At 42.9% G+C, this 24,702-nt stretch overlaps 1 protein-coding gene across 1 annotated transcript in view; it reads left to right on the top strand.

Annotated features, from left to right (window-relative positions):
• Positions 1-2,502: 2,502 nt before the first annotated feature.
• The window catches only part of MTMR9 (myotubularin related protein 9), a 43,531-nt gene continuing 21,331 nt past the window's right edge, over positions 2,503-24,702 (top strand). The window contains exons 1-4 of the mRNA XM_040965881.1: positions 2,503-2,752; positions 14,995-15,103; positions 18,696-18,821; positions 23,173-23,346. Coding sequence (XP_040821815.1) covers positions 2,571-2,752; positions 14,995-15,103; positions 18,696-18,821; positions 23,173-23,346 — 591 coding nt within the window. The 5' untranslated portion in view covers positions 2,503-2,570. The remainder of the gene's footprint in view (positions 2,753-14,994; positions 15,104-18,695; positions 18,822-23,172; positions 23,347-24,702) is intronic.

The following is a 24,702-nucleotide window of genomic DNA, read 5'->3' as shown; positions in this document are numbered from 1 at the left end:
TGCCTAAGTTATAGATGATGGCAATATTATAACATGGAGGTAAAGATCACAGGCTGTTATTGACATCTGTATTGGTTAATTTTAGAAGTCAATTTGGATGAAGTCCAGTCTACAAGTGTGGAAAAGTGTTATAGTAAATATTTGTGCAGGTGTAAGGGGGTCGAGCATGTAAATCTGAGCAGCTTTGCTGGGGGAAGATTGACTGTCAACATGGGCAAACAGCATCCAATCAACTAAAGGGCTTGGAGAAAACACAGCTGCTGAACTGGTGACCCTCCCCACCCACCCCCAAAGCCGGGACATGCTCATTGCTCTCACCCCATGGACATCAGAACTCCAGGACTTGGACCAGTGCCCTCCTCCGTGGGCATTTGGCTTTCAGCCTTGAACTTAAGAGGTACATTATTAGTGTTTTTTTTTTTTTCCTGAGACCTTTGGATTCCTGCCAAGCCATGAGACAGCACCCCGGGGTCTTATCTCACAGACAACCCTTTTTGGGACTTCTCAGCTGTCCTACTCACATGATCTAATTACATATATATAACCACACAATCACATGCCTAATTATACATATAACATACTTTATATATATTGCATATATAATATTGCTTTTTTTGAAAATGCTGATAAATATGAAGTATGGTAGAAATTAGTGGATGAACGGCAGGAATGGGAGGGAGGTAACAACTGTATATGTTGGGCAGAAATGGACATCTTATTGAAAACACTACTTTCACAAATTTTAAGGAGAAATTAACTCATTAGGAGTCTTACCAAGATGCAGATTCTAATCCAGCAGGTTCAGGGTGGGTAGTTTCCATCTCCTTACTGTTGAACTCGACTGCCACCTACTGTTCATGTGGTAAGGATACATTGCTTTCTCCACACACAACTCCTTACTAGCGGATTTTTGCTTTGCTCAGGTTGTAAGGGCTTACCATGCTTTGAGGTTCGACTTCCATTTGGTGTAATAATTAGTTTCTGATAATTATAATAGTCCAGGAGACAGATAATTTCCCCCTCACTGGCAAAAGCTTTTTGGCTTTATATAATATTGGACATTTTGAATTTAAACATCATGGTCTTTTTAGAAGCTGTTTTCAGGAAAACTAAAAACGTCTGTGTAATTACTAGGGAGTTTTTCTCCCAACTCTAGCAAATATTGGATATCTAGATCACATTGCATTCAGACAGAGTATAAACCTTACTCCTCTTTTAAGGCATTTTTTCTTTTTTAAATTTCACATAATTTTCTTGTGTAAAACTTTCTGTGAGTCTTCATTCTGTAAATTCTACAACTGGTACTTGTTTTAATGAATTACATAAAGGAAGACAAAGAATCCCTCACTATTTGCTCTTATTTTTTCTTGCGAAGACAAATGCAATAAACTGTATCCCAGGAATTGAAAAAAAACCCTTATGATGTATTTTAAGAAGGGAACTTCAAGAACAAAAAGAAAAAGGGTCAAGAGTTAACTGATTTGAGGCTTGTGAACACAAACGCTTTTTGCCAATTCACTGTTCTTTGATACTACAGAGCCAGGATTTCAAAGACTGAAGAAGTAACAGCAAACCTAGATTCAAACACAAAATGGTGTACTTAAAGGGGGAAGGGCGAGCAAGGTTTTCCTATGTAATTTAGGTAGCTATGAACAAAGCGCAGGTGGATTTAATGAGGGAGATGTGCGGTGCTTGACCAACACACCAATGTCTTGGGTATAATCAGGTATAAATGGGTATGATTGGCTATAGATGAACTGGGTGGCTTCCAGTGTGTCTACTGCATTTATATCCCCTCAGGTCCCTCAGATATTTGCTGCTTTTTTTGTACAAGGTCACCACCATTGTGGTTACTCTCCTAGGGTCAGGTGCCGGTCAGGCAGCCCTTCTTGACTGCAGGCTTCTTATTCACGGATTCAATCCCGTATCTGAACGCTCTTTATGGCAACTGCATGAACATCGCCACTATTTATCCAATCGCTCTAAGAACCTTTGGATGGGATAGTACGCGCGAGAGGGCAGGGACCTGTTGTCCCATCTTCCGGACTCTTTTTCTCATAAGGAATAGCTGGAGAGGGTGGGAAAGTAAAGAAAACCTTTCTCCACGTAGGAACGCAAATCTTCGGGTCCGTCTGTGTTTTCCGAAGCGTGTCAATCGGACCTATGAGGAGAACCAACTTCCGGTATGACTTTCTCGGGTTCCGGTGCTTCCGCCCGTAGTTGCTGGGGACGAACAGCTACTTCCGCCAGGAGTTCCTAGCGGCTTGGAAACCGGCTCTCCAACGGCCGCCTCCTTGTCCACCGGGCGCTCAGCTGGTGGAGGCGACTGTTAGGGCCCGGGCGAGTCCTGGTCCGGGTTGACGAGGAAGTGCGGGGCACACGCGGGGGCAGGCCCCGTCCCCGCGGCTGGCCTCGCCGCGCCGCCCCCAGTCTGGGGCGGAGTCCGGCCTCCCCGCCCCGTCCCCGCCCCTCCGGCCAGTGCAGGGCCGGGTCCTCGCGGCTCTGCGGAGGAGCTACCTGCCCACACCGCCGGGCGCCGCAGTCTCGGGGCTCCTGCCAGGCTGTGAGGCATGGAGTTCGCGGAGCTCATCAAGACCCCGCGAGTGGACAACGTGGTGCTGCACCGGCCTTTCTACCCGGCCGTCGAGGGGACCCTGTGTCTCACTGGCCACCACCTGATTCTGTCCTCCCGGCAGGACAACACCGAGGAGCTGTGGCTTCTTCATTCAAACATCGACGCCATTGACAAGCGGTGAGTGTCCGTTGGGCGGAGAGCCGGGGTCCTGCCGTGGCCGCCGCGGGAAGGCTGCCCGTCGCCCAAGCAGCCGGCTCAGAGTCCTGTCTGGCCTAGATGCAGGATTTGAGCTTTTGGAAGCACAGAGCTATCCCCATGGGATTCCTAGCTTCTACTGGATCTGGGCGGAGGGCTCTGGGGTATTTGTCAACCTGATGGTCCTTGTTGGTACTCAACATCCTCTGAATAGATAGTGTTTTCTCCTTCATTTCCTCGATTCCTTATTGGTTGTCAGTCACAGCTGGTGAAATTGTGATTGGATGTGTCTGAGGTCAACATCCTTTTCATTTTGGAGGAAAACTCAAAGAACTGAAGGCAGCTTTGAAGATTTCCATGCTGTGAAGTCCTTGTGATCATGTCTGACTTCTCGGGTCACCAGTTGAACGTAACACGAACGAGGTGATACTGTCTTCATGTTTACTCGGTTCAGGTTTTGAGAAAAAAAAGGGGGGCATTGGCTCTGAAGGAATGAACTAATTAGCAGCCACCTCCCTCCTCTTGCGATCCAGGCTGATATTCTAAGAAAGTTACACTTGGGCGGCATCAAAATCCCCCTCTCTAGTGGCTCTGTGTACTCTAGCGAGAAGGCAAATTTGTCACCCAGTTGATGACGGAAGTGTAAGTGGAGGGTAGATTTTTCTGTAACCTCACAGCAGAACACGGCTATGAAGATTCCTGTGGAAACTTATTTCTGGTTTGGGGGGAGGGGTAGGCAGTGGTAGACAGCTTTAACTCATTCAAGCAGAGATTTCCCCTAGATCGCTCAAATCACCTTTCCCTGTGTATATTTTAGTGGTCTGGTGGCTTGCATTTGAGGCAGTCCATGTTCTGGCCCTAATGTGTTCACCTCTGGTCCTCCCAGCCTTTTTTGAAGCCGCTGTTTCCTCTCCTGCACCCTTTCTTGCTGCTGCTCAGTCCTCTCTGTCTCTTGCTGCCCAGTTGTGTCGTGCATTACTCACCTTTTCCTTCTGCCGGAGTGCATTGCTCCTCCTGTTTGTTAAATATAAACCCAATGACTTTATGCCACAGTCAGTTTGTAAAGCATTAAGGGCACCAGGATAAATAAAATGTAGTTCTTTCAGAAATTAGTAGATCGCCTTCCAACTGTTAATCTATCATGCAGTTTAGCCAGATCCAGTCTTTTGTTAGTCTGTTGATTACTAGAAGTAATTCCCCATCACCTGGAAATTCTGTAGCTCTTCATTTATATTAAGTATATTCAAATTTATAATTTTTAGGAAGACTTAAAAATTTTTATTGGAGAGACAGAATTAGGAGAGACCCAGAGATCTTCCAACTGCTGCTTCACTCCCCAAGTGGCCAGAGCTGGGCTGGCTTGAAGCTGGGAGACAGGAACTTTTTCCAGGTCTCATGAGGGTGCAGAGACCCAAGGACTTGCCAGTCTAGGCTGCTTTCCCAGGCCACAAGCGGGCAGCTGGGTCACAAATGGAGCAGCTGTGCCGGGCCAAAGTTGATTTTAATGATTATCTATCTATTGACTCTTTGCATCAAATGGAAGCATTAACTTCATTTTTTAAGATTTATTTTTATTGCAAAGTCAGATATACAGAGAGGAGGAGAGATAGAGAGGAAGATCTTCCATCCGATGATTCACTCCCCAAGTGACCACAACAGCCGGTGCTGCACCGATCCGAAGCCAGGATCCAGGAACTTTCTCCAGGTCTCCCATGCTGTTGCAGGGTTGCAAGGCTTTGGGCCATTCTCGCCTGCTTTCCCAGGCAACAAGCAGGGAGCTGGATGGGAAGTGGAGCTGCCGAGATTAGAACCGGCGCCCATATGGGATCCCAGCATGTTCAAGGAGAAGACTTTAACTGCTAGGCCGTTGCGCTGGGCCCTTGATTCATTTTTATCTGCTTCATAATTCGTATCTGTGGCTTAGACACATGGGCACATAGGAAATAAAAAAATTGGCTACTGACTGTCATTGGTGCCTTGGAATACAAATCAGCTGTAACTTTTCTCTTGGATTGGCTTTTTTTGTATTACTTTTCTAATTTCTTAATGTTTGCTTAGTATTTGGTGCTAGGCTTCACGAGGGCATAGTTTGTGGATCTTTTAATACATATAGAGGAACGACAAACTCTGTAGATGGGTGGAGGATCTTTCTTCCTAAACATTTGTCTTTCCAATAAAAACAAAAAATTTTAAAGACTTTTTACTGGAAAGTCAGATTTATACAGAGAAGGAGAGATAGACAGAGATCTTCCATCTGCTGATTCACTCTGCAAGTGACTTCAACAGCCATAGCTGAGCAAGTTCAAGGCCAGGAGCTTCTTCCGGGTCTCCCATGCAAGTGCAGATCTCAAGGCTTTAGCCCATGCTGTACTGCTTTCCCAGGCCAAAACCGGGAGCTGGATAGGAAATGGAGCAGCTGGGATTAGAACTGGGATTAGATCCCACCTATATGGGATCCTATTATGTGCAAGGTGAGAACTTTAGCCACTAGGCTACTCCGGATCAGGAACAGGTTTGACATACACAGCAAATAGCAAGGAAGACAGGTGTGAGTGGAATGCAGTGATAAGCGTGTGAGGGACTGATGAAATGGTAGGGTAGAAGGTGGTTGGAGGGATATAAGTAGAGTCTAGATCTTGGAGAGCATTATAGGCCACTGTATGGTTTTCATGGGAAGTAATAACTGATACTTTCAAAAAAATTGATCAGGGCTGGTGTGGTAGCACAGTAGGCTAACCCTCCATTTTCAAGAACCGGCATCCCACATGGGTGCTGGTTCATGTACCAGTTGCTCCACTTCCATCCAGCTCCCTGGTTATGGCCTGGGAAAGCAGCAGATGATGGGCCAAAGCTTGCAGGGGACAACTGGAAGAGCTTCTGGTTTTGGGATGCAGTTAGTTCCAGCTGTTGTAGCCAGTTGAGGAGTAAACCAGTGAATGAAAAATCTCTGTTTCTTCCTATCTCTGTAAACTTGACTTTTTTTCCCCCCAGATTTATTTATTTTTATTGGAAAGGCAAACCAGATTTATGGAGAAGAGAGATAGAAAGATCCTTCATCTGATTTTTATTGGAAAGGCAAACCAGATTTACGGAGAGGAGAGACAGAAAGATCCTCTCCATTTGCTGGCTCACTCTCTAGTTGACCACAACAGCCAGAGCTGAGCCAATTTAAAGCTAGGAGCCTGGAGCTTCTCCCGGGTCTCCCACATGGGTGCAGCGTTCTAAGGCTTTGAGCCATCTTGTATTGCATCTTGGGCCATAAGCAGGCAGCTGGAAGGGACATGGGATAGCTGAGACATGAACTGGTGCCCACATGGGATGTTGGAACATAGAAGGTGAGGATTTAGCTATTGAGCCATAGCACCAGGCACAAAATAAATCTTTTGAAAAAGTTGATCTTACTTTGAAAGACAGTAATAGATCTTTGATCTGCTGATCCACTCTCCAAATTCCTGCAGCAGCCAGGGCTAGGCCAGGCCAGTGCCAAACCAGAGCCCTGAAACTCCATCTGGGTTTCCCCTGTGGAGGCAGCAACTGGGGTACTTGAACTATCACCACTACCTCCAAGAGTGCACATTAGCAGCAAGCTGGTGGATGAGTTAGGACGGATTATCTTAACTACAATTGCCTGCTCTAGCTGATACTTTTTTTTTGTTAAAATTTATTTTCATTGGAAAGGCAGATGTACTGAGAGGAGATACAGAAAGATTTCCATCCTCTAGTTCACTCCCCAAATGGCCACAGTGGCTGGAACTGAGCCAATGTGAAACCAAGAGCCAGGAGCTTCTTCTGGGGCTCCCATGCAAATACAGGATCCCAAAGACTTGGGGTGTCCTCCACTGTTTTCTTAGGCCACAAGCAGGGAGCTGGATGGTACACGGAGCAGCCGGGATACAAAACAGCATCTATGTGGGATCCCAGCACTTGAAGGTGAAAGATTAGCCAATTCAGTCATTGCTCCGGTCCCCCCAACTGATAGATTTTTTTAAAGGATGAGTTTTGGCTGTCAGTAAATGGATTATAGAAGGCAAGAGTAGGAGCAGTAGACTGAGAGGAGACCAAGTAGCTCAGATGAAGGATGAGGGCAGCCACGTACGGTTTAGATGTTGTGCCCTCCTAGGCTCCTTTGAGGCATGGTCTCCAGGGTAGTGATCCTGGGAGGTGATGTGGAATCTATAAGAGGTGGGTCTAATGTGGAAGGTTTCTTGGGTGGATATGGGCCATGTCCTTGAAAAAGCCTTGGAGTCTGTTTGCTTCTCTAGGTAGAACAGTTACCAAAACCCCACCCCCGCTCCCTCTGGCTTCCTGTAATGAGATCTGATCTCTTGCCATTGCCTTCACTACAGTGTGACAAAATTAAACCAGTACTAACACTGTGCCCTTGAACCTCCAAAACTGAGCTTAGCATTGAATCGTCAACGTTATCATTGTTTGAAAAACAGAGATGGAGGTGCTCCATTTGCTGATTTACTCCTTAAATGCCCACAGCTGTGGGGCTGGCCCAAGCTAAAGCCAGGAATCAGTCCAGGTGCCCTGCATGGGTGTCAGGGACCCAGATGCTTGAGCCATCACCTGCTATCTCCCAGAGAGTACATTGGTGTGAAGCTGGAATGTAAGCAGAGCCAGGGCTGAGTCCAGGTCCCCTGGGGTGGGACGTGGGTGTCTCATGTGCTGTCTTAACTACTGCCCTAAGCGCCCATTCTCAACTCCTGATCTGTTAGTGGAAGCAATAAAGTGGTCACAAGCAGGCAGGTTTGGGATATGTTTTGAAGGGTAGGCTGCCGTGCCTTGCTGGGAATTGTAAATAGGGAAAGGAGGAAGTCAGTGAGGATGACTCCTTGAATTGTGCCTCTTAGTAGTAGAAAGGTGTCCTTAGGCAAACTGTTTAACCTTCCCAATCCACAGTTGGATCCCACCTGGGGAAGACAGCCCCTCTCAGATCATAAATTAGTTTGTATTTGAATAATGCTGTAAAAGTCTACAGAATACTTTTACATCATTTTTTGATCCTTTCAACATGTAAGGTTGTACATGGTTCCACAGTTACACCAGTTTTGCTTTCTATGGACCTTAGATGTAGAAAATTGAACTGATGACTCATGATTCTTTCAAAGATTTCCTCCTTTTTAAGCCTTACTCTTCCTCAGTCCTTATTTTCATGCTGATTTCCCAACTCATCTTCAGTCCTACTGGCAGCTATGTCAGGAGATTGTGCAGTGATGTGTGAGTGTATCTACACGTGAAGGAGGGCTTCCTTTACCTGACTGGAAGCATGCTGTCCATCTTGTTCTATTTCTTTGAGACTTTTGTACTCAGTATTCTTAAGAATATCTTATTTAGGGCTTGGTGTAATGGCCTACTGGCTGAAGTCCTCACCTTACACACTGGAATCCCATATGGTTGCCTGTTAGTGTCTCAGCTGCTCCACTTCCCATCCAGCTCCCTGTTTGTGGCCTGGGAAAGCAGTCGAGGATGGCCCAAAAGCTTGGGACCCTTCACCCCTGTGGGAGACCTGGAGGAAGCTCCTGGCTTCTGGCTCTGGCTTGAGATTGGCTTAGCTCTGGCTGTTGCAGCTACTCAGGGAGTGAGCCAGCAGATGGAGAATCTTTCTGTCCTTCCTCTCTGTAAATCTGACTTTCCAATAAAACCAATAAATCTTTAAAAACATCTTATTCAGTATTCTTTTTGCAATGGTGTGCAACCATTTCATTGCTTCTAACTGCAACATAGAGTTTCAACTGTCTAAGATAACTTTGTCAAGCTGTTTAGAAAACTTCCATCTTCCTGCTTGAGAAACAACTCTGATCGGGACACTGGCCCATGTTCCATGACAGTCCTGTGCGTAGGAAGGGCCTGGGCTGTAAAGCAGATGACCTCACTTCACAGCCTGATGCCAGACTGCTTTCTGCAGGGACTCTTGCAATTCATCTTTCCCTGTTGGTGCAGGAGCAGATCTCTGTTCTGCACATTCCCTCCAGTGTTCTGTCAGTCTGAAGACATTTTATGTGCATTTCACTAGTTATTGGTGAGTTTAAATGTTTCTTTATATACTTAGCAATTTTGTCTATTTGAGTTCACAGTCCTAATCTACTAGTTTGTTAGTCTGTTCTTACATCATTATAGTTTTTCCTTCCATGGTTTTGTTGTCTTAAAATTGGTGCTATTTGCCTCTCTTTAAGCACGTGCTTAAAAAATTGACAACAATGTTTGCAGCTTTATGTCATGCAATTTAAAAAACTTTGCATATTCTTAAGACTTAAAAAACTTTGTGACTTTGCAGTCATTTTAAAATAAATTGTAAGAATAGCACATAAAGACTTCCTAATTCTTCATGCAGCTTGCTCTAGATGATGATGTCCACTGTGACTAAATGTAATATCTAAAGGAGGACGTTGACACTGGTGTGATACTCTTAATACGACTTAATACTCTTAATGAAAACTCATAGGGGTATTGAAAATGGAAGTCTGTGGAGTCAAATTGATGTATTGGCATGTGAGAATGATGGTACCGTCCTCATTGATTCAGATCTTCCTTGGTGTCCCAGGATGGAGCATTGGGATTATACACATGCTAAGTACTGTCCAGGAACCAGGAACACAGAAATCAGTCTTTTTTTGTGTGTCACAAGGCTTAAAACCGTAAGAAGTAAATATGCAAGCTAGCAGCTGATAAAGCATTTTCTGTATTTTTAAATGCTGTGATAGGCATGTATACAGAGAAAGTAATCAAAGAGAACTGGATCTGAGAATTGATGTGAGTTATGGGAATATTGTGTAAATTTTGGGCCTTTCAAAAGTAGTTTTTGGCTCAGAATTTGTAACTAAATAACATTGAGTAAATGAAAGTAGTTTAAGAAAGTAGCAATCATCTTTAACTGGTCTTGTCATTCATTCCTTGTAATACTAAATCAACATATTTTAGTCAGTTTTTCTGTAGTACAATGAAATAACTCAGAGGCTGACTTTAAAAGAAAATAGTTATATTTAGCTTGCATTTTTGGAGGTTCGTGGTGCTGGCATTGATCAGTCCAGGCGAGCAAGCTGCTGGCCGCATCACACCATGAATGGCAATGGTAGGAGCAGGTGTAGAGATAGGATCCCGTCGAGGCGTGGGAAGCCAGAGGTCAGCATGGTGACTCAATAAGCTAATCTTCTACCTGCAAGTGCTGGCATCGCATACAGGCGCTGGTGTGTCCCAGCTGCTCCACTTTTTTTTTTTTTTTGCATGCTTTGTGATTGATTTATATGTAAATGTAAAAGATGCAGACACACATGGTTATCTTATAAATTTCCTCATCTGTTTCTGCCCTACCAGCTCCTTTCATAAAGTGAATTCCATTTTCTGCTAGTACAGTTCAGCTATGGTTTATCCTGCAAAGGCTCAGGTGTTTGGTACTCAGAATGGTGGTAATGGGAGACAATGTGGATGTTTGGAAGGTTAAGCTAAGAATGGCCTTAGGTGACCTTGGGTGAAGGGGAACACATGACCAAAAGACATCTTCATTAGTTAGTCGTTGCTAAAGAGTTATCTACCTCATCCAATCTGGTCTCTCCCTCACACCCTCCTTTTTTTTTTTTTTTTTTTAAGGTTTATATGTTTTTTAATTGGAAAGGCGCATTAACAGAGAGGACAGAAAAATCTTCCATCTGCTGGGTCAGTCCCAAATGGCCCAACAGGCAGAGCTGAGCTGATCTGAAGCCAAAAGCCAGAAGCTTATTCTGATCTGCCATAGGTTCCCAAGACTTTGGGCTGTCCACTACTGGGAAAGCAGTAGAGCACAGCCCAAAGCCTAGGGACGCTGCACCCATGTGGGAGACCTGGAAGAGGCTCCTGGCTTTGGATTGGCTTAGCTCTGGCTGTTGTGGCTATTTGGGGAGTGAATCATGAGACGAAGGATCTTCCTCTCTGTCTCTCCTCTGTAGATCTGACTTTCAATAAAAATAAATCTTTAAAAAAAAATGGTTTCCTCACATGAGACCACAGATATTTTCTTCTAGCATTTTTACAACTGTAGAAGATTCATTTAAGAGTAAGATTTTATTCTGAATTATTCGATATGATTGATTCGCTTTATAAAAATGATTTTACTTGAACGGAGAAAGGGGGAAAGATAGATTTTTCATCCTCTAGTTGAATTTCTAAATGGGCACAACTGCCAAAGTTGGTTTGTCTGAAGTCGTTCAAGAGCTTCTTCCAGATCTCACATGTGGGTGTAGGAACCCAAGGCCTTGAATCCTCCTCTGCTGCTTTCCCAGGCCATTAGCAGGCAGCTCGATCAGAAGACAAACAGCCTGCAATCGAACTGGTGCCCATATGGGATACCAGCACTACAGGTGGATAATTAGCTTGCTGTGCCACTGTGCAGGTCCTAAATTCTTTTCTTTTTTAAAAGCAGATACTCAAATTCTTTCAGTTCCATTTGTTGGAAAAGACTGCTCTTCAGTGAATTATTTTTCCACTTTTGTCAATATGTGATAAGAACTTTTTTCTGTTTTTTTAAATTCATATGTTTATGCCATTATTTCGCTGTCTTAATTGCTCTAGCTTTATATTAAGTCCTGACATTAGGCGTGTTAACTATCTTTGTTTTTAAAAATTATTTTGGCTATTTATTAATTATTAAAAAGGCAGATTTACAGAGATAAACAGAGAAAGATCCTCTATCTGCTGGTTCCCTCCCCAAGTAGCCAAAATGGCTGGAGCTGAGCCAAGTGAAGCCAAGAACCAGGAGTTTCCTCCAGGTCTCCCACACTTGTGCAGGGTCCCAAGGCTTTGGGCCATCCTTGACTGTTTTCCCAAGCCACGGGTAGGGAGCTGGATGGGAAGTGGAGCAGCTGAGATACTGAGGCAACCATATGGGATTCCAGTGTGTGCAAGGTGAGGACTTAGGCCACTAGGCCATTGCACCAGGCCCTAATCATAGTTTTTGTTTTCTCTAGTTTGGGATGCTTTCATATCCCAAGTTTGCAGACCTGGGAAGAGACAGTCTTTGCTGGAGTTGTTTACTTTCAATAGATAGTAAATTTACCTTGCCTGCAAGCATGCCTTAGATGTGCAAACCAGACTCAAGTCCATACCTCTCATCAAGTTAGATCAAGCTGTTGCAGTTGAGGCCACTCTTCCTGCCTAAAGCCACGGGGAGTCAGATACCAGGAAATAAGGGATCACTTCTACCTCCCAGAGCCTCTAAAATTAAACTATCCAGACCTAAATGTGTTCAGCCTGTCTTTTTCCCTATGAAAGCCGTGATAAAAAAAAAGCTCTGGGCAGTGCTTTAGCCTCCCTGCTGTCTTCTGACCCACTCCGGTGCATGTCTCTGACCTGCCATGGCCTGGCACCACATCTGCTTGCTCTTGGAAACTGTAACAAGCGGTTTTCTTTTTTCCTATGAGATTCAGTTATTTTACTTGAAAGTCAAAATTACAGTGGAAAGGGAGATTTTACTCCTGGTAGTTCACTCCCTAAATAGCCACTGTGACTAGAGCTGGACTGGTCCGAAGCTGAGGGTTCTTTCAGATCTCCCACATGCATGCAGAGTCCCAAGAAGTTGAGCCATTCCTTGATTTCCCAGGCCTATTGCAGGAAGCTGTATTCTAAGTGCAGCAACCAGGACAGGAATGGGTGCCCATGTTGGATGCTGGCACTGTAGGAGGAGGATTAGCCAACTGGGCCACCACAACAGCCTCTAAAAACTCTATTCTTTATGGCTGTTGTCTTCTGATTTGTCGACTTCATCATACCTGAGTAAAAACAAAATCCCGTATCATAAAATAATAGTAATAAAGAGGGCACGGCGTGGTGGCGCAGTGGTTAAGGTCCTCGCCTTGCACGCCTGGGATTCCATATGGGCGCCGGTTCTAGTTCTGGCCGCTCTGCTTCTGATCCAGCTCCCTGCCTGTGGCCCGGGAAAGCAGTAGAGGACAGCCCAAAGCTTTGGGACCCTGCACCCGAGTGGGAGACCCGGAAGAGGCTCCTGGCTTCAGATCGGCATAGTATCGGCCGTTGCGCTCACTTGGGGAGTGAATCATCAGACGGAAGATCTTCCTCTCTGTCTCTCCTCTCTGTATATCCGCCTTTCCAATAAAAATAAAATAAATCTTTAAAAAAAAGTAATAAAAAATGTATTGTTAGCTTAAGAGACTGTTGTTTTTGGTAATTTTTTTGGCTTATATACTTGAGAGAGCTACAAAGTGGAAGACAGAGTTGAGTAGATACCTTTCATTACTTTTTCTCAAATGTCCCAAAGTTGGGTGGAGGTGAGCTGGGCTGCATGGAAACCAAACACCAGGAGCTTTAACAGGTTCTTCTGTGTGGGTGGCATACATTACTGCTCTCCCAGGGACGTTAGCAGGGGGATGGATCAGAAGTAGACAGCACCTTCACCTGCTGTGCCAGCGTCTTGGTAAATGGTTTTTTTCGATCAGATTGAGGAAATACTCATATATTCTTAGTTTGTTAAGAGGTTTTTAGTTTTATAATGGCAAATGGACGTTAGTTTTTGTCTAATGTCTTTTTTACATCTCTTGAGAAAATGTATGCTTTTAGTTTTTCAGTGTGGTGGGTTTATTGATTTCAGTTGTTAAACCAGTCTTTCATTTCTTGTGCCTTTTTTGTCTCTTTTTCCACCATTATTATTATTTTTATGTTACAGTTCCATAGACCCTGGGATTCCCCTTACCGCCTCCCAGAATTTTCTCACCTTCACTGGGTTCCCCTATATTATTACAATAGTAGTTTTTAATCAGTCATAAGTCTATCATTGCGGGCATGGGCAATTACAAAGCCCAGCATCCTATTGTCAAGATAAATTTTTTTTAAAGATTTATTTATTTTTATTGCAAAGTCATATATACAGAGAGGAGGAGAGATAGGAAGATCTTCCGTCCGATGATTCACTCCCCAAGTGACCACAATAGCTGGTGCTGTGCCGATCCAAAGCCAGGAGCCAGGAACATCCTCCAGGTCTCCTACACGGGTGCAGGATCCCCAAGCTTTGGGCTGTCCTCAACTGCTTTCCCAGGCCACAAGCAGGGAGCTGAATGGGAAGTGGAGCTGCTGGCACATGAACCGAAGCTCATATGGGATCCCAGTGCATGCAAGGTGAGGGAGGACCTAAGCCACTAGGCTACTGCATGGAGGCAGTAAGTTTCTAGCACATGAACTATGAGGGACACATTCAAACCACAATTCGAGCCTGAAGTGGTTTTCTGTCATTATATACCAGGCAGAGTGTTTTGCTCAGGACTTAAGGTGCACCATTGGTAGATCTCTGGAGTTCTCTCTCAATGTGTGAACGCTAGCCCTTCTGGTCTCCTTTCAGATGGTCACCTCCACTTGGGTTCCGTCTCCGTCTAGTGTAACATGGATATTCAGAATGCTCATTAGTTGGAGCGGTCACAGGACTTACCTTGTTCCCTGTTTCTGTGGGATCACTGTTCTTTATTGCTTGGTGATGAGTGGCTTGAAAAGAATCATTCCATATACTTTTCTCTGGTTTTATTTCATGTGGAGGGATCAGTCAAGTCCCTGTCATCCCACTGTCACTGACAATAGAAATACCAAGAGTTTGATTTTTGAAAATATATTTTAGTAAGAGGCATTCTATTGTGTTCATCTATTTTGGGACATCTTGTGGAATTTTCTTTGATAGGTTAAAACCCATGTTGATAATGTTTGTCAAGATAAACAGCATAGTTATGTGACACAGTGGAGTGCTTACAATTGAGGTGGAACTTGGAAGAGTTGTTTTTAAATTGGATAGAATATAAATTATTTGCTTTGATCAATAATACAATGCTCAGAAGTTTTAGTGGAAAATAATCAGGGCAATAAGTGACAAGGCAAAGGAAAACTCAGAATTCTATCAAAGTGTAGATGAAAGAACATAAATATCCCAACTGAGGTAAAATTCAAATTTGTACGAAAAGTTGATCATGAAAATTTTATGATTAGATGTTGAACTTACTCTGATAAATCTCCACTAAATGAATTAGCCTAATGTGATTTATCTTATGTGTTTGAAACTTTAAAAAATATGCTTTAAACTATCTTATGGCTCACAGTTTAGTAATGCAGGCTTGACTCTTTCTTACTGTGCTAATTAGGAAGAAGAAAATTTAAGCTATATGATGATCCCAATGATCTTCTCATCAGAGACAGTAGATTTAAACATCAGAAATGTATGCATTCCTAAGCATGATTTGTAATTACTTATTTTACAGATTTGTGGGATCTCTGGGTACCGTCATCATAAAATGCAAAGATTTCCGAATTATTCAGCTGGATATTCCTGGAATGGAGGAATGCTTGAACATAGCTAGTTCCATTGAGGTAAGAAATTTTAAAGTGAAATCTGATTTAAAAAAATCTATTTCAGTATAGCTGCTACGTTTCTTCATTAGACATTTGGCCTTGTTCTCTGATTTGGGTCCTGCAGACTCATCGTGATTTGTTGTTAAATGAGTGTACTGAGAATTTATTGGTAACATCAATCCCATGAGTTGCTATAACTTCATTTTAGTTGCTTTTCGGAATTTTCATGAGTCCATGTTGATTAAATAATGCTATTTCACTTCGGTATGCATGAAAACTTAGAGAATCTATTGGATAATTGAGTAAAGATATTCTTAGGAGAAATTTCATTGTATTAACATATTTAAATTTTATTTGAAGGGCAGATGGGGAGAGATCTTCCATCTGCTAGTGCATTCCTCACATGCTCACAACAGCATTTTGGCCTGGGGTTTGGCCACCCTAGAGCCAGAAGTTTGGAACTCCATTTGGGTTTTCCCGGTGGGTGACAGGGACTCATGTTCTTAAGCCATCACTTGCTAACTTCAGGGTACACATAAGCATGAAGCTGGATCAGAAGCTATTCTCTGTACTATGGCATAGCAGTTAAAGCCACCTTTTGCAGCGCTGGTATTCCATATGGGCGCTTGTTTAAGTCCAGGCTTCTCTGCTTCCAATCCAGTTGTCTGCTAATGCAGCTGGGAAGGAAGCAAAGAATTGTTCAAGTGCTTAGGCCCCTGCACACACGTGGGAGACCTGAATGAAGCACTTGGCTTTGGTCTGGCTCAGCCCTGGCCATTGCAGCCCTTTAAGGGATGAACCAGTAGATGTCTTTCTTTCTCTTCCTCTGTTACTCTGCCTTTCAAATAAACCCAGAAGTGATCCTGGCTCTTAAACCCAATAATCTGACATGAGATGTGGCCCTCCCAATCAGTAGTTTAATTTTAATCGCCTTGCCACAGTGTACTTCTCTCAGGAGAAATTTTACTTTTCCTTGACCTTTCATGTTCAGTATACAAATCTTGAAACTTTCTTTGTACCAAAGAGTTTGTGAGCTTTATTTTCTGCTCCAATGAATTTGCTCAATTGAAATCTTAACGTTGAATTTTGAAACAACAAAACAAATCCAGCTAGAGTTACTGTTGGTCAGGTTACTGTGGTCAGGTGTTAGGGGTAGCTGGAGGCCCCTGTGACCTTCACCTTTCCCCCCTTCCCTCTGAGGAGTTCGAGTGAGTTAATCAGGTATAGTGTTTACTTCTTTACCAGATTAATATCCTAAAACAGGATTGTTTTTTCTGAAATATACTAGTTTATCTTTCATAATAGGTGGACTCTAGAAACTTGAAACAGTAAACATGATTCAGCACAGTTTGATTCTTGATTTTTACCACTTGGTACCTTGTGACCCTCTGTCACCAGGCTTGACAGTTTGCTTTTTATAAAAATAAAGCAAATATTGGGCTGGTGTAGTAGGTTAAACAGCAGCCTGTGGTGCTGGTATCCCATATGGATGGTGATATGTAACCTGGTTGCTCCACTGCAGTCTAGCCCCTTGCTAATGCATGTGGGACAGCTGCACAAGATGCCCCAAGTCCCTGTACCCCGTCACCCACTTGCGAGCCCCACTTGGGAGACTCCTAGTTTCAGCCTATTCCAGCTCCAGCCATTGTGGCCATTTGGAGCATGAGCCAATGGATGGAGGATCTTTCCGTGTCCATGTATCTACCCCTCTCTAACTTTTCCTTTCAAATAAAAAACTTTTTTGAAAGATTTTTTATTGGAAAGGCTGATCAGAACTCTGTAGAGAAGATACAAAAAGATCTTCTGTTCACTGATTTATTCCTTAAATGGCCACAATGACCGGAGCTGAGCTGATCCAGTGCCAGGAGTTTCTTTCCGGGTCTCCCACGTGGGTGTAGGATCCCACGTGGGTGCTGGATGGGAAGTGGAGCAGCCAGGATATGAACCTGCAACCGTATAGGATTCCAGCACTTGCAAGGTGAGGATTTAGCCACTGATCCATCCTGTTGGGTCCAATAAATGTTTTTTTGTTTAAATGAAGATACTCTTATCTACTTCTTAGGGTATTGTAAGAATGTTACTATCTTAGACACAATATTTGGCAACAATTTACCATTTTAGGGCCTCCTTTCATAACTAAGATTTTTATTTTTAAATTTTGGTTTAAAAAAAGGAAAAAGTTTAGAATTTTTGTGCTTTTCTTTGAGATACAGAGATGGAAAGGTCCAGTTGCTGGTACATTCCTGAAATGTTTGCAATGGCTGATGCAAGCTGGGAACTGAGACCTCAGTGGAGTTCTCTCGTGGGTGGTAGGACCCAGGTCCTTGAGCCATCACAACGGCCTCTCAGGGTCTACTTTTGTAAGAAATGGGTCTGGAGCTGGGAATCAGACCTGGGGTATGTGACTTGAAACATAGGCATCTTAAGTACTAGGTAAAATGCCTGTCTCCATCGTAACCATTTTAAGCATTACTACACTTATACATTGTAAACAGCTTTCTAGAACATCTTCATCCTACAGATGAAAAAAAGTTTCAGGATTTACTTATTTGAAAGGTAGAGAGAGAAGAGAAAATGCAAAGAGATTTTACCATGCACTGGGTCCCCAAATGGCTGCAACAGCCAGGAATGGGCCAGGCTGAAGCCATGAGCCAGGAACTTGGTCCTGGTATTCCATGTGGGTGCCAAGAGCCCAAACAACTGGACCACTGTTTGCTGCCTCCTGAGTTGCATTAACAGGGAAACTGGATCAGCAGTAGAGGAGCAGAGATGCTCATATGGATGCTGGCATCACAGGCAGTGTTTACCCTTCTGCACTACAGCGCCAACCCCATAAATGAAATTCTATACTCACTTAGCAACAATTCCTCTTTTCCATGTCCTTAATTCCTGATAGCCACAATTCTCATTCACTCTGTCCCAATTTGACCACTCTAGATTCCTCATTTAGGTCGGATTATGCAGTATTTATCTTGTTGTGATGGACTTACCTCCCTTATATTGTGAATTGTGACAGAATTTGCTTTGTAAGACTGAATAGTTTTCTGTTCTGGGGGTATATAAATAAGAGTATAAGATTTTTCAAAAGTGATCTATTTTCTGAAGCAAGTAATTATGAATGGTTATAGCCTTTTGTTTTTGTCAGTTTGCTTCAGATAGAAAGTGCTAGCTTCTATTCACATAAGCAGCATTAGATACTGGTCCACATTACAACTTGTATAAATTTTGCTTGAATTATTTAAAATCTGAAGAGCTTAACCTTCCATTTTCTTACCCATTTTAACCATCTGTTTCAGTACACATTTAAATTTTAAATTGCCTCATTTTAAATTATAACTAAATTAACCTTATGTTTACAGTATTTTCTGTGTAGTTATAGAGAATTTTTTTTTTCTGTCCTTGCCTCACACAATCTGGATTTTGTGTCTAAACACATGTTTTTGGTGTAGCTATCTAGAGGAGGCAGTATCTTAAAGATCTGTAACTCGGATTTTGTGTGGTTGTGGTTATTAAATGGGAGTAGTGAAATCGGAAAGCTGCTGTGCTGAGTCAGTGCCATGTGTTGCCGGTTGCAGTCGATTCCACTTGCTTGCTTGCTTTCTGCTCGTAGGCGCTGTCTACCCTGGACTCCATCACCCTGATGTACCCTTTCTTCTACCGGCCCATGTTTGAAGTGGTGGAAGATGGCTGGCATTCTTTCCTTCCTGAGCAAGAGTTTGAACTCTACTCCTCAGCTGTGAGTTAACTTTTGAGAAATATATCTAAAGTAAAATGAGGTGTTGGGTTATTTCTCATGAGAAAATGATCACTGCCCTTTGAAGAGTAATAAAGTGAAGTTGACTTTCATATATTTGTAGTAAGTACCGGTGTACTTCAGAAGGTTTCTTATATAAAATGCAATTAAGAGACGAATTTGTTTTGGCGTGAAAAAAATTTTTTAAAGATTTAAAAATTTTAACTGGAAAGTCAGATTTACAGAGAAGAGGGACAAAGATCTTTTGTCCACTGATTCACTTCCCAAGCAGCTGTAATGGCCAGTGATGAGCCCATCCAAAGCTAGGAGTCAGGAACTAGGAGTTCTTCTAGGTCTGCAGTGCAGGTGCAGCCGGGACATAAACCAGCGCTCATGTAGGATGCTGGCACATGCAAGGTGAGAACTCTAGCCACTAGGCTATCACGCCAGGCCCTGATCTACCAAATTTAAAATCCATGAATAGTTTTTTTTTTTTTTTATAATACAGTTTTCACAAGCTTTTGGAAAACATCCTGATATGTTTTAGTAATTAGTGCTGCGGCCTCTGTCATTTAGAGATTTGTACAATTTATTCTCAGTACTGTAGCTCATGTGACTTTCCTTCCACTGTATTCAAAATAATTTTAAAAATCTTAAAGTGACATTGGTAAAAGGGATCTAATAAAGATAGTCGTAATGTATTATGAATTGAGTACTTTAAAAGTGTATATTTGGAACAAGTTTTAAAAAGATTTATTTTTATTTAAAAGGCAGAGTTACTGAAAAAGGAGAGGGAGGGAGGAAGGGAAAAAGAAGGAGGGAAAACCAGAGAGCTTCACACTCCAAAAGGCCACCATGGCCACAGCTGGCCGGTCTGAAGCCAGGAGACTCTTCCGGGTCTCCCACGTGGGTGCAGGGTCCCAAAGCCTTGGGCCGTCCTTGACTACTTTCCCGGGCCACAGGCAGGGAGCTGGAAAGGAAGCGGGGCTGCCGGGGTAGAACCGGTGCCCATATGGGATCCTGGGCATGCAAGGCTAGGACCTTAACCACTTGCGCCACTTCGCCGGGCCCTTAACTCCTTTTTAAATTATCATTTGATGATACAGTTCCATAGGCCCTGGAATTTTCCCGTGACCCCCTCCCCAAGCCCTTCTCCCTTGCCCTGCTCCTAATTACCCTTTATTATTACTATAGCATAGCTCTTCGTAAAGAGTCATGTGTTCATCATTGCAGGCATGGACAATGGCAGAGAGTCCAGTATCCTATTGTCAGGGTACAGCTAGTAGTTTCATTGGTAGTCCATCTTTGATCTGGGAGTAGAGATTCACACTGCACTGCATCCTCACATCTGGACATGATAGTCTCCGTTACACAGTCACATTTCCCTTAAATGAAAAGCCAAAATACAAAATCAACAACAGGAAGAAAAATAGAAATTTACAATGCCAAGGATTTCTCAAGAGGTTTTGGTAGTTCAACAGTCCTGGATTGCTGGCAATCCCGCCACTCCAGTTATGATGAAATCTCTCCTGAATCCACTGGCTGCTATAGTCCACCTTAGAGTCCCTGTCTGCCCAGATCTTCACTGCTAATGTTTGGCTGGGATAGTTGATTGATTTGCTCTGTCCTCTGCCATGGTACCAGGTGTCCTCTGGAGACTCCAATGTACTGCCATATCCTCCATGTACATTTGGATATGCTGTCCACTGCTCTGTCTGAGCAACTGAGGAGGCCAGCTCTGAAATTTTTGCACTCCACAGTCAGACCATGGAATCTGTAGAAAGATTCAGGAGATTCCCAAATTCTTGGGTCCCTGACCTATGTGGGAGATCTAGAAGAAGCTCCTGGCTTGGGCCTGGCCTAGCCCTGGCTGTTGTGACCTTTTGGGTAGTGAACCAGTAGATGGAAGATCTTTCTCCTTGTCTGGGTTGGTTTGAAGCCAGGAGTCGGGAGCTTTCTTCAGATCTCCCATGTGGGTGCAGGGGCCCAAGAACTTGGGCCATCCTTGGGTGCTTTACCAGGCACATTAGCAGGGAGCTGGATCAGAAGTAGAACAGCCAGAAATTAAACCAGTGCCCATGTGGGATGCTGACACTGAAAGCAGAGGCTTAACCTAATATGCCACGGTGCCATCCTCCAATATTTAATCTTATATAAGCATTTTAAAAAAAAGTAATGTTCTTGTTTTATAGTACATGTAATGTAATCAAATTCATCCTCTTAATACTATAATACTGTAACCTGTGTTTGGTGTCTCAGACTACCTTAGATTCATAGAAACCTACTGATATTTGCTTTTGTGATGTGACTTTTACAATTTTAAGCAGTTTTCAGTTCTGATATTTGAAAGAAGTTGTTACTTGACAATATTATTTTGCATGTTTCTACTCCTTAGAGTAATTGTTGAAGATTAGTAATTCTTGATTGTAACCTTTCTTTAAGCAGTGAATTGCTAATGTTTTAGGAAAGATGTTACACATCTTGTATTGTTTCCTTTTATTTAAAAAAAAATTGATAGGATGACAAGGGAAGGGGAGGGAAGCAGAGGTGTATAGAGAAAGGAAGAAGGACATGTGCAACATAACCTGCATCTGTCTGCTCACACCATAATGGATGGGGCTGGTCCAGGCTGAAGCCAGGAACCTGGAACTCCACCTCGGTCTCCCACATGGGTAGCAGGGGACCAAGTACTTGGGGTCATTGTTCTGCTGCTTTCCCAGGTGTTAGCAAGGAGCTGGATCAGAAGCAGAGTAGCCAAGGCTCAGCTGGTGCTTCAGTGTGAGAGTCCAGTGTTGCAAGTAGCAGCTTAACCAGCTGTGACACAGAGCTGGTTCCCTTTCATTTTTTAAATACAGAAAGCTGTGATAAACTTAAATAGACTTAATATGTTTAACATGGAGAAGGACTAAAGGGAAACAATTGTCTTTCAAGTATTTGATAGAATGCCATATGTAATAGGGAATTTGTACCCTGTTATCTGAAATCTTGGTAAAAACAATAGAAATTACAGAACAGGCTTTACCCATATGGGGAAGAACTTTTTAAGAACTAGTGATATGTAGGAATGCAGGAAGTTGGCCCTAAAAGATTGAACTTTTTTTTTTTACTATAAGTGTGAAGGATCTTCAAAAAGCTCATGAAAGAAATAACCATGCATTTTGACTTAATTTTTTTTTTTTTGCTTCAGAATAGACTTCTACCTTGTAACATGACTCAACATGATCTAGTTTAAGGTACTAAAATAGAAAACATCAGTATGAAAAGAGCCACTATTAAGCACTGTGAATCTCACTTACACTGGAGCAGGAACAAGCATTGCAGTTAGGGTGAAGCCTGGGTGGAAGAATGGTGAGATCACTGATGCTTTGTGGGGACAATGCCGTGAAGTAACCAGAAGTTTACAGATGGGTAACTCTTTTTTAAGTTGATGGGGGATAGTATCAAAAAGGAGCCCATAGTGGCAGGCCACGCATAATTTGTAAGGAAACAAATTATTTTGTTCTTGCTCTGATTAAAGAGAACCAATGATAACATTAGAACCAGTAGTCCACCTCCTGGATATCTCAGTTGGTTTAGATTACACAATTCAGGCTGAAAAAATTAAAGCTTTGAGCTCAGTCGATGGGTGTGCACAGATTAAGTGAAAGCAAGAACGGAACTTTAGTGGAAATTTGACAAGTGGGATCAAGGTCCCAGAGTTTCTTGGAACAGCTGAAACCTGACATTAACAGTATGATTCTGAAGACAAAGCTGTGGCCACTAAAAGGTAGAAGCAATCCAGTCAAAGTTCAGGTGACACTGTCAGGAGCAAAGGTGACAACAACAACTCTTTGGGGATGCTCAAGTTATTTTGCTTGTTAGTTTCAGGAGGGTCACAGAATGATTGCATCTTGTTGGAAGGGGAGTGCCTTGAGAAAGTTAGCCACAGGCCAAATGCCTAGGGAAGCTTCCATAGAGAATCCTTCATTGCACATATTGCTATTGCTCATTGCTCGCCTCAGTCAGCCCCTGGTTTTGGCCTAGAGTAACACCAGCCATTGTGGACATTTGGGGAATAAACTAGAATGGGAGGTCTCTGTCTCCTCTAACTTTCAAAGAAAAATGAAAAACTTTTAAAATGTATATTAAATTTGATAACTTGTAAGTTGAGAAATATCTTAATTTTTCAATTCTATTTCCTTGTGAGCTTTCTGAAGTTCCCTCATGTCTTAAGTATTCTGTCAAATTTTTGAGCAATGGTCTCTTGTATCAGTGAAAGTTAATCCCAAAGTCCTTTAAAAATGTTTCAGTTGATTTTGTGATATTAAGATCATTACTCAGCTTTGAAGTGGCTGTGTTTTTTTTTTTTTTCCAGACCAGTGAATGGAGGCTAAGCTATGTCAATAAGGAATTTGCTGTTTGTCCCTCCTACCCACCAATTGTCATAGTGCCCAAGGCCATTGATGATGAAGCTCTTCGAAAGGTGGCTGTGTTTCGACATGGTGGTCGCTTCCCAGTACTAAGCTATTATCATAAAAAAAATGGAATGGTAAGAATACAGAACTATTGCTTGCTTAGAAGGTGGGTTTGGGAAATCCTTGGAATGTTTTCTCTTGTCTGTATCCCTGTTCATTGTAATGATTAGCCAGGTCTCTCGTTACCAGGACTTTGCTGTTAACTATCAGGAGTCAGGAACAGAGTGTGTTGTGCGATGAAAACATGCCTTTGAATTCTTTCTCTGATGCTGCTCGGGCTTAGAAAAGCTCATATAATTTTAGCTTCTAAATGCAGGACAAAAGAACCCAGTGTTTGTTTGCTTGTAGCTTTATTCTTATTTAAAATTTATCAGAAAAATTATAAACATCCTTTAATTCTTGAAATGTTTTTCTTAAAGGGAAGTCTGATGTCATTAGGTCATAACATAAATAAGTGCAAGAGTCAGGAATCGAGTAGGCATGGGCCTTCTCTATGTGTTTCTAAAATAGTTAATTTTTTCTCAGTCAATAAACTACTCCTGTTTCCTCCTAATGTAACAGAAGTTGGTGTTTAGGATAGAGTTTTAAAAACCATACTGCTTGAACACCAGGCCACCTGTCCTGCATGCTCAGCAGCAGTGCTCTTCAGAGGATTGAGTAAAAAGCATTGCACCAGCCAATACTAAGGCCAAGTGCTGTGACTGTCTGAAGGTAAACCTGCCAAAAACTAACCATTGCCATCTTCTAGAGGACCTTCCTTGGTCATGTTAAATTTCAGGGTAGCTTATTTCACAGCAAATAGTGATGGCTTTGTTGTGGGGTACATCAAACCAGAGAAGTCTAGGATGTAGCTTGGTGATAACTGTGCCTACTAGAAATTAGCAAATGACAAGTTCAGTGGCCATACAGTCTGAATCGAAATCCTGGGAGGAATAAATGGCCATTACCATGAAACCCATCCATTAAACTGAAGACCTATGTCCCAGCTTCCCCAACAATATAAGTTATCCTAAGAGACATGCAGTGAACAACCTGGACACACCAAGCTGCAGACATTCACCTTTTCTCTGTCCACATTCTGTTACTGCTAGGCTTCACCTCTCCTGGAACTCTGGAAAGTATGCAAATTAGAAATACAAAGCATCTTAGCATTTACATCTTCACTGACTCACCCAAGCAGTGAACAGAGAATGAGGAATACAGACATACAGGGGCCACGTTCAGGGACTACCTGTCCTTGGAGTCTGTCCATGGGAAGCCAGAAAGCAAGTGGGGAATGCAGAGGCCAAGGGTTGGAGTGCAAGAGCGATGGAAGCACAGGAACAAGAGAGCGAGCCCCTTCCTATCATGGGCCTTTTATGGGGGGTTGTGAGGGGAGTGGTTATGCAACAACACAAAACCACCGCCTCTCAGGGTCTAGGTGATGAAGG

This window comes from Ochotona curzoniae, unplaced genomic scaffold (assembly GCF_017591425.1).
Source record: "Ochotona curzoniae isolate NIBS_2020 unplaced genomic scaffold, NIBS_Ocur_1.0 scaffold_4505, whole genome shotgun sequence".
In the NCBI taxonomy this organism is placed as follows: domain Eukaryota; kingdom Metazoa; phylum Chordata; class Mammalia; order Lagomorpha; family Ochotonidae; genus Ochotona; species Ochotona curzoniae.
This window is presented reverse-complemented; position numbering and strand designations above follow the sequence as displayed.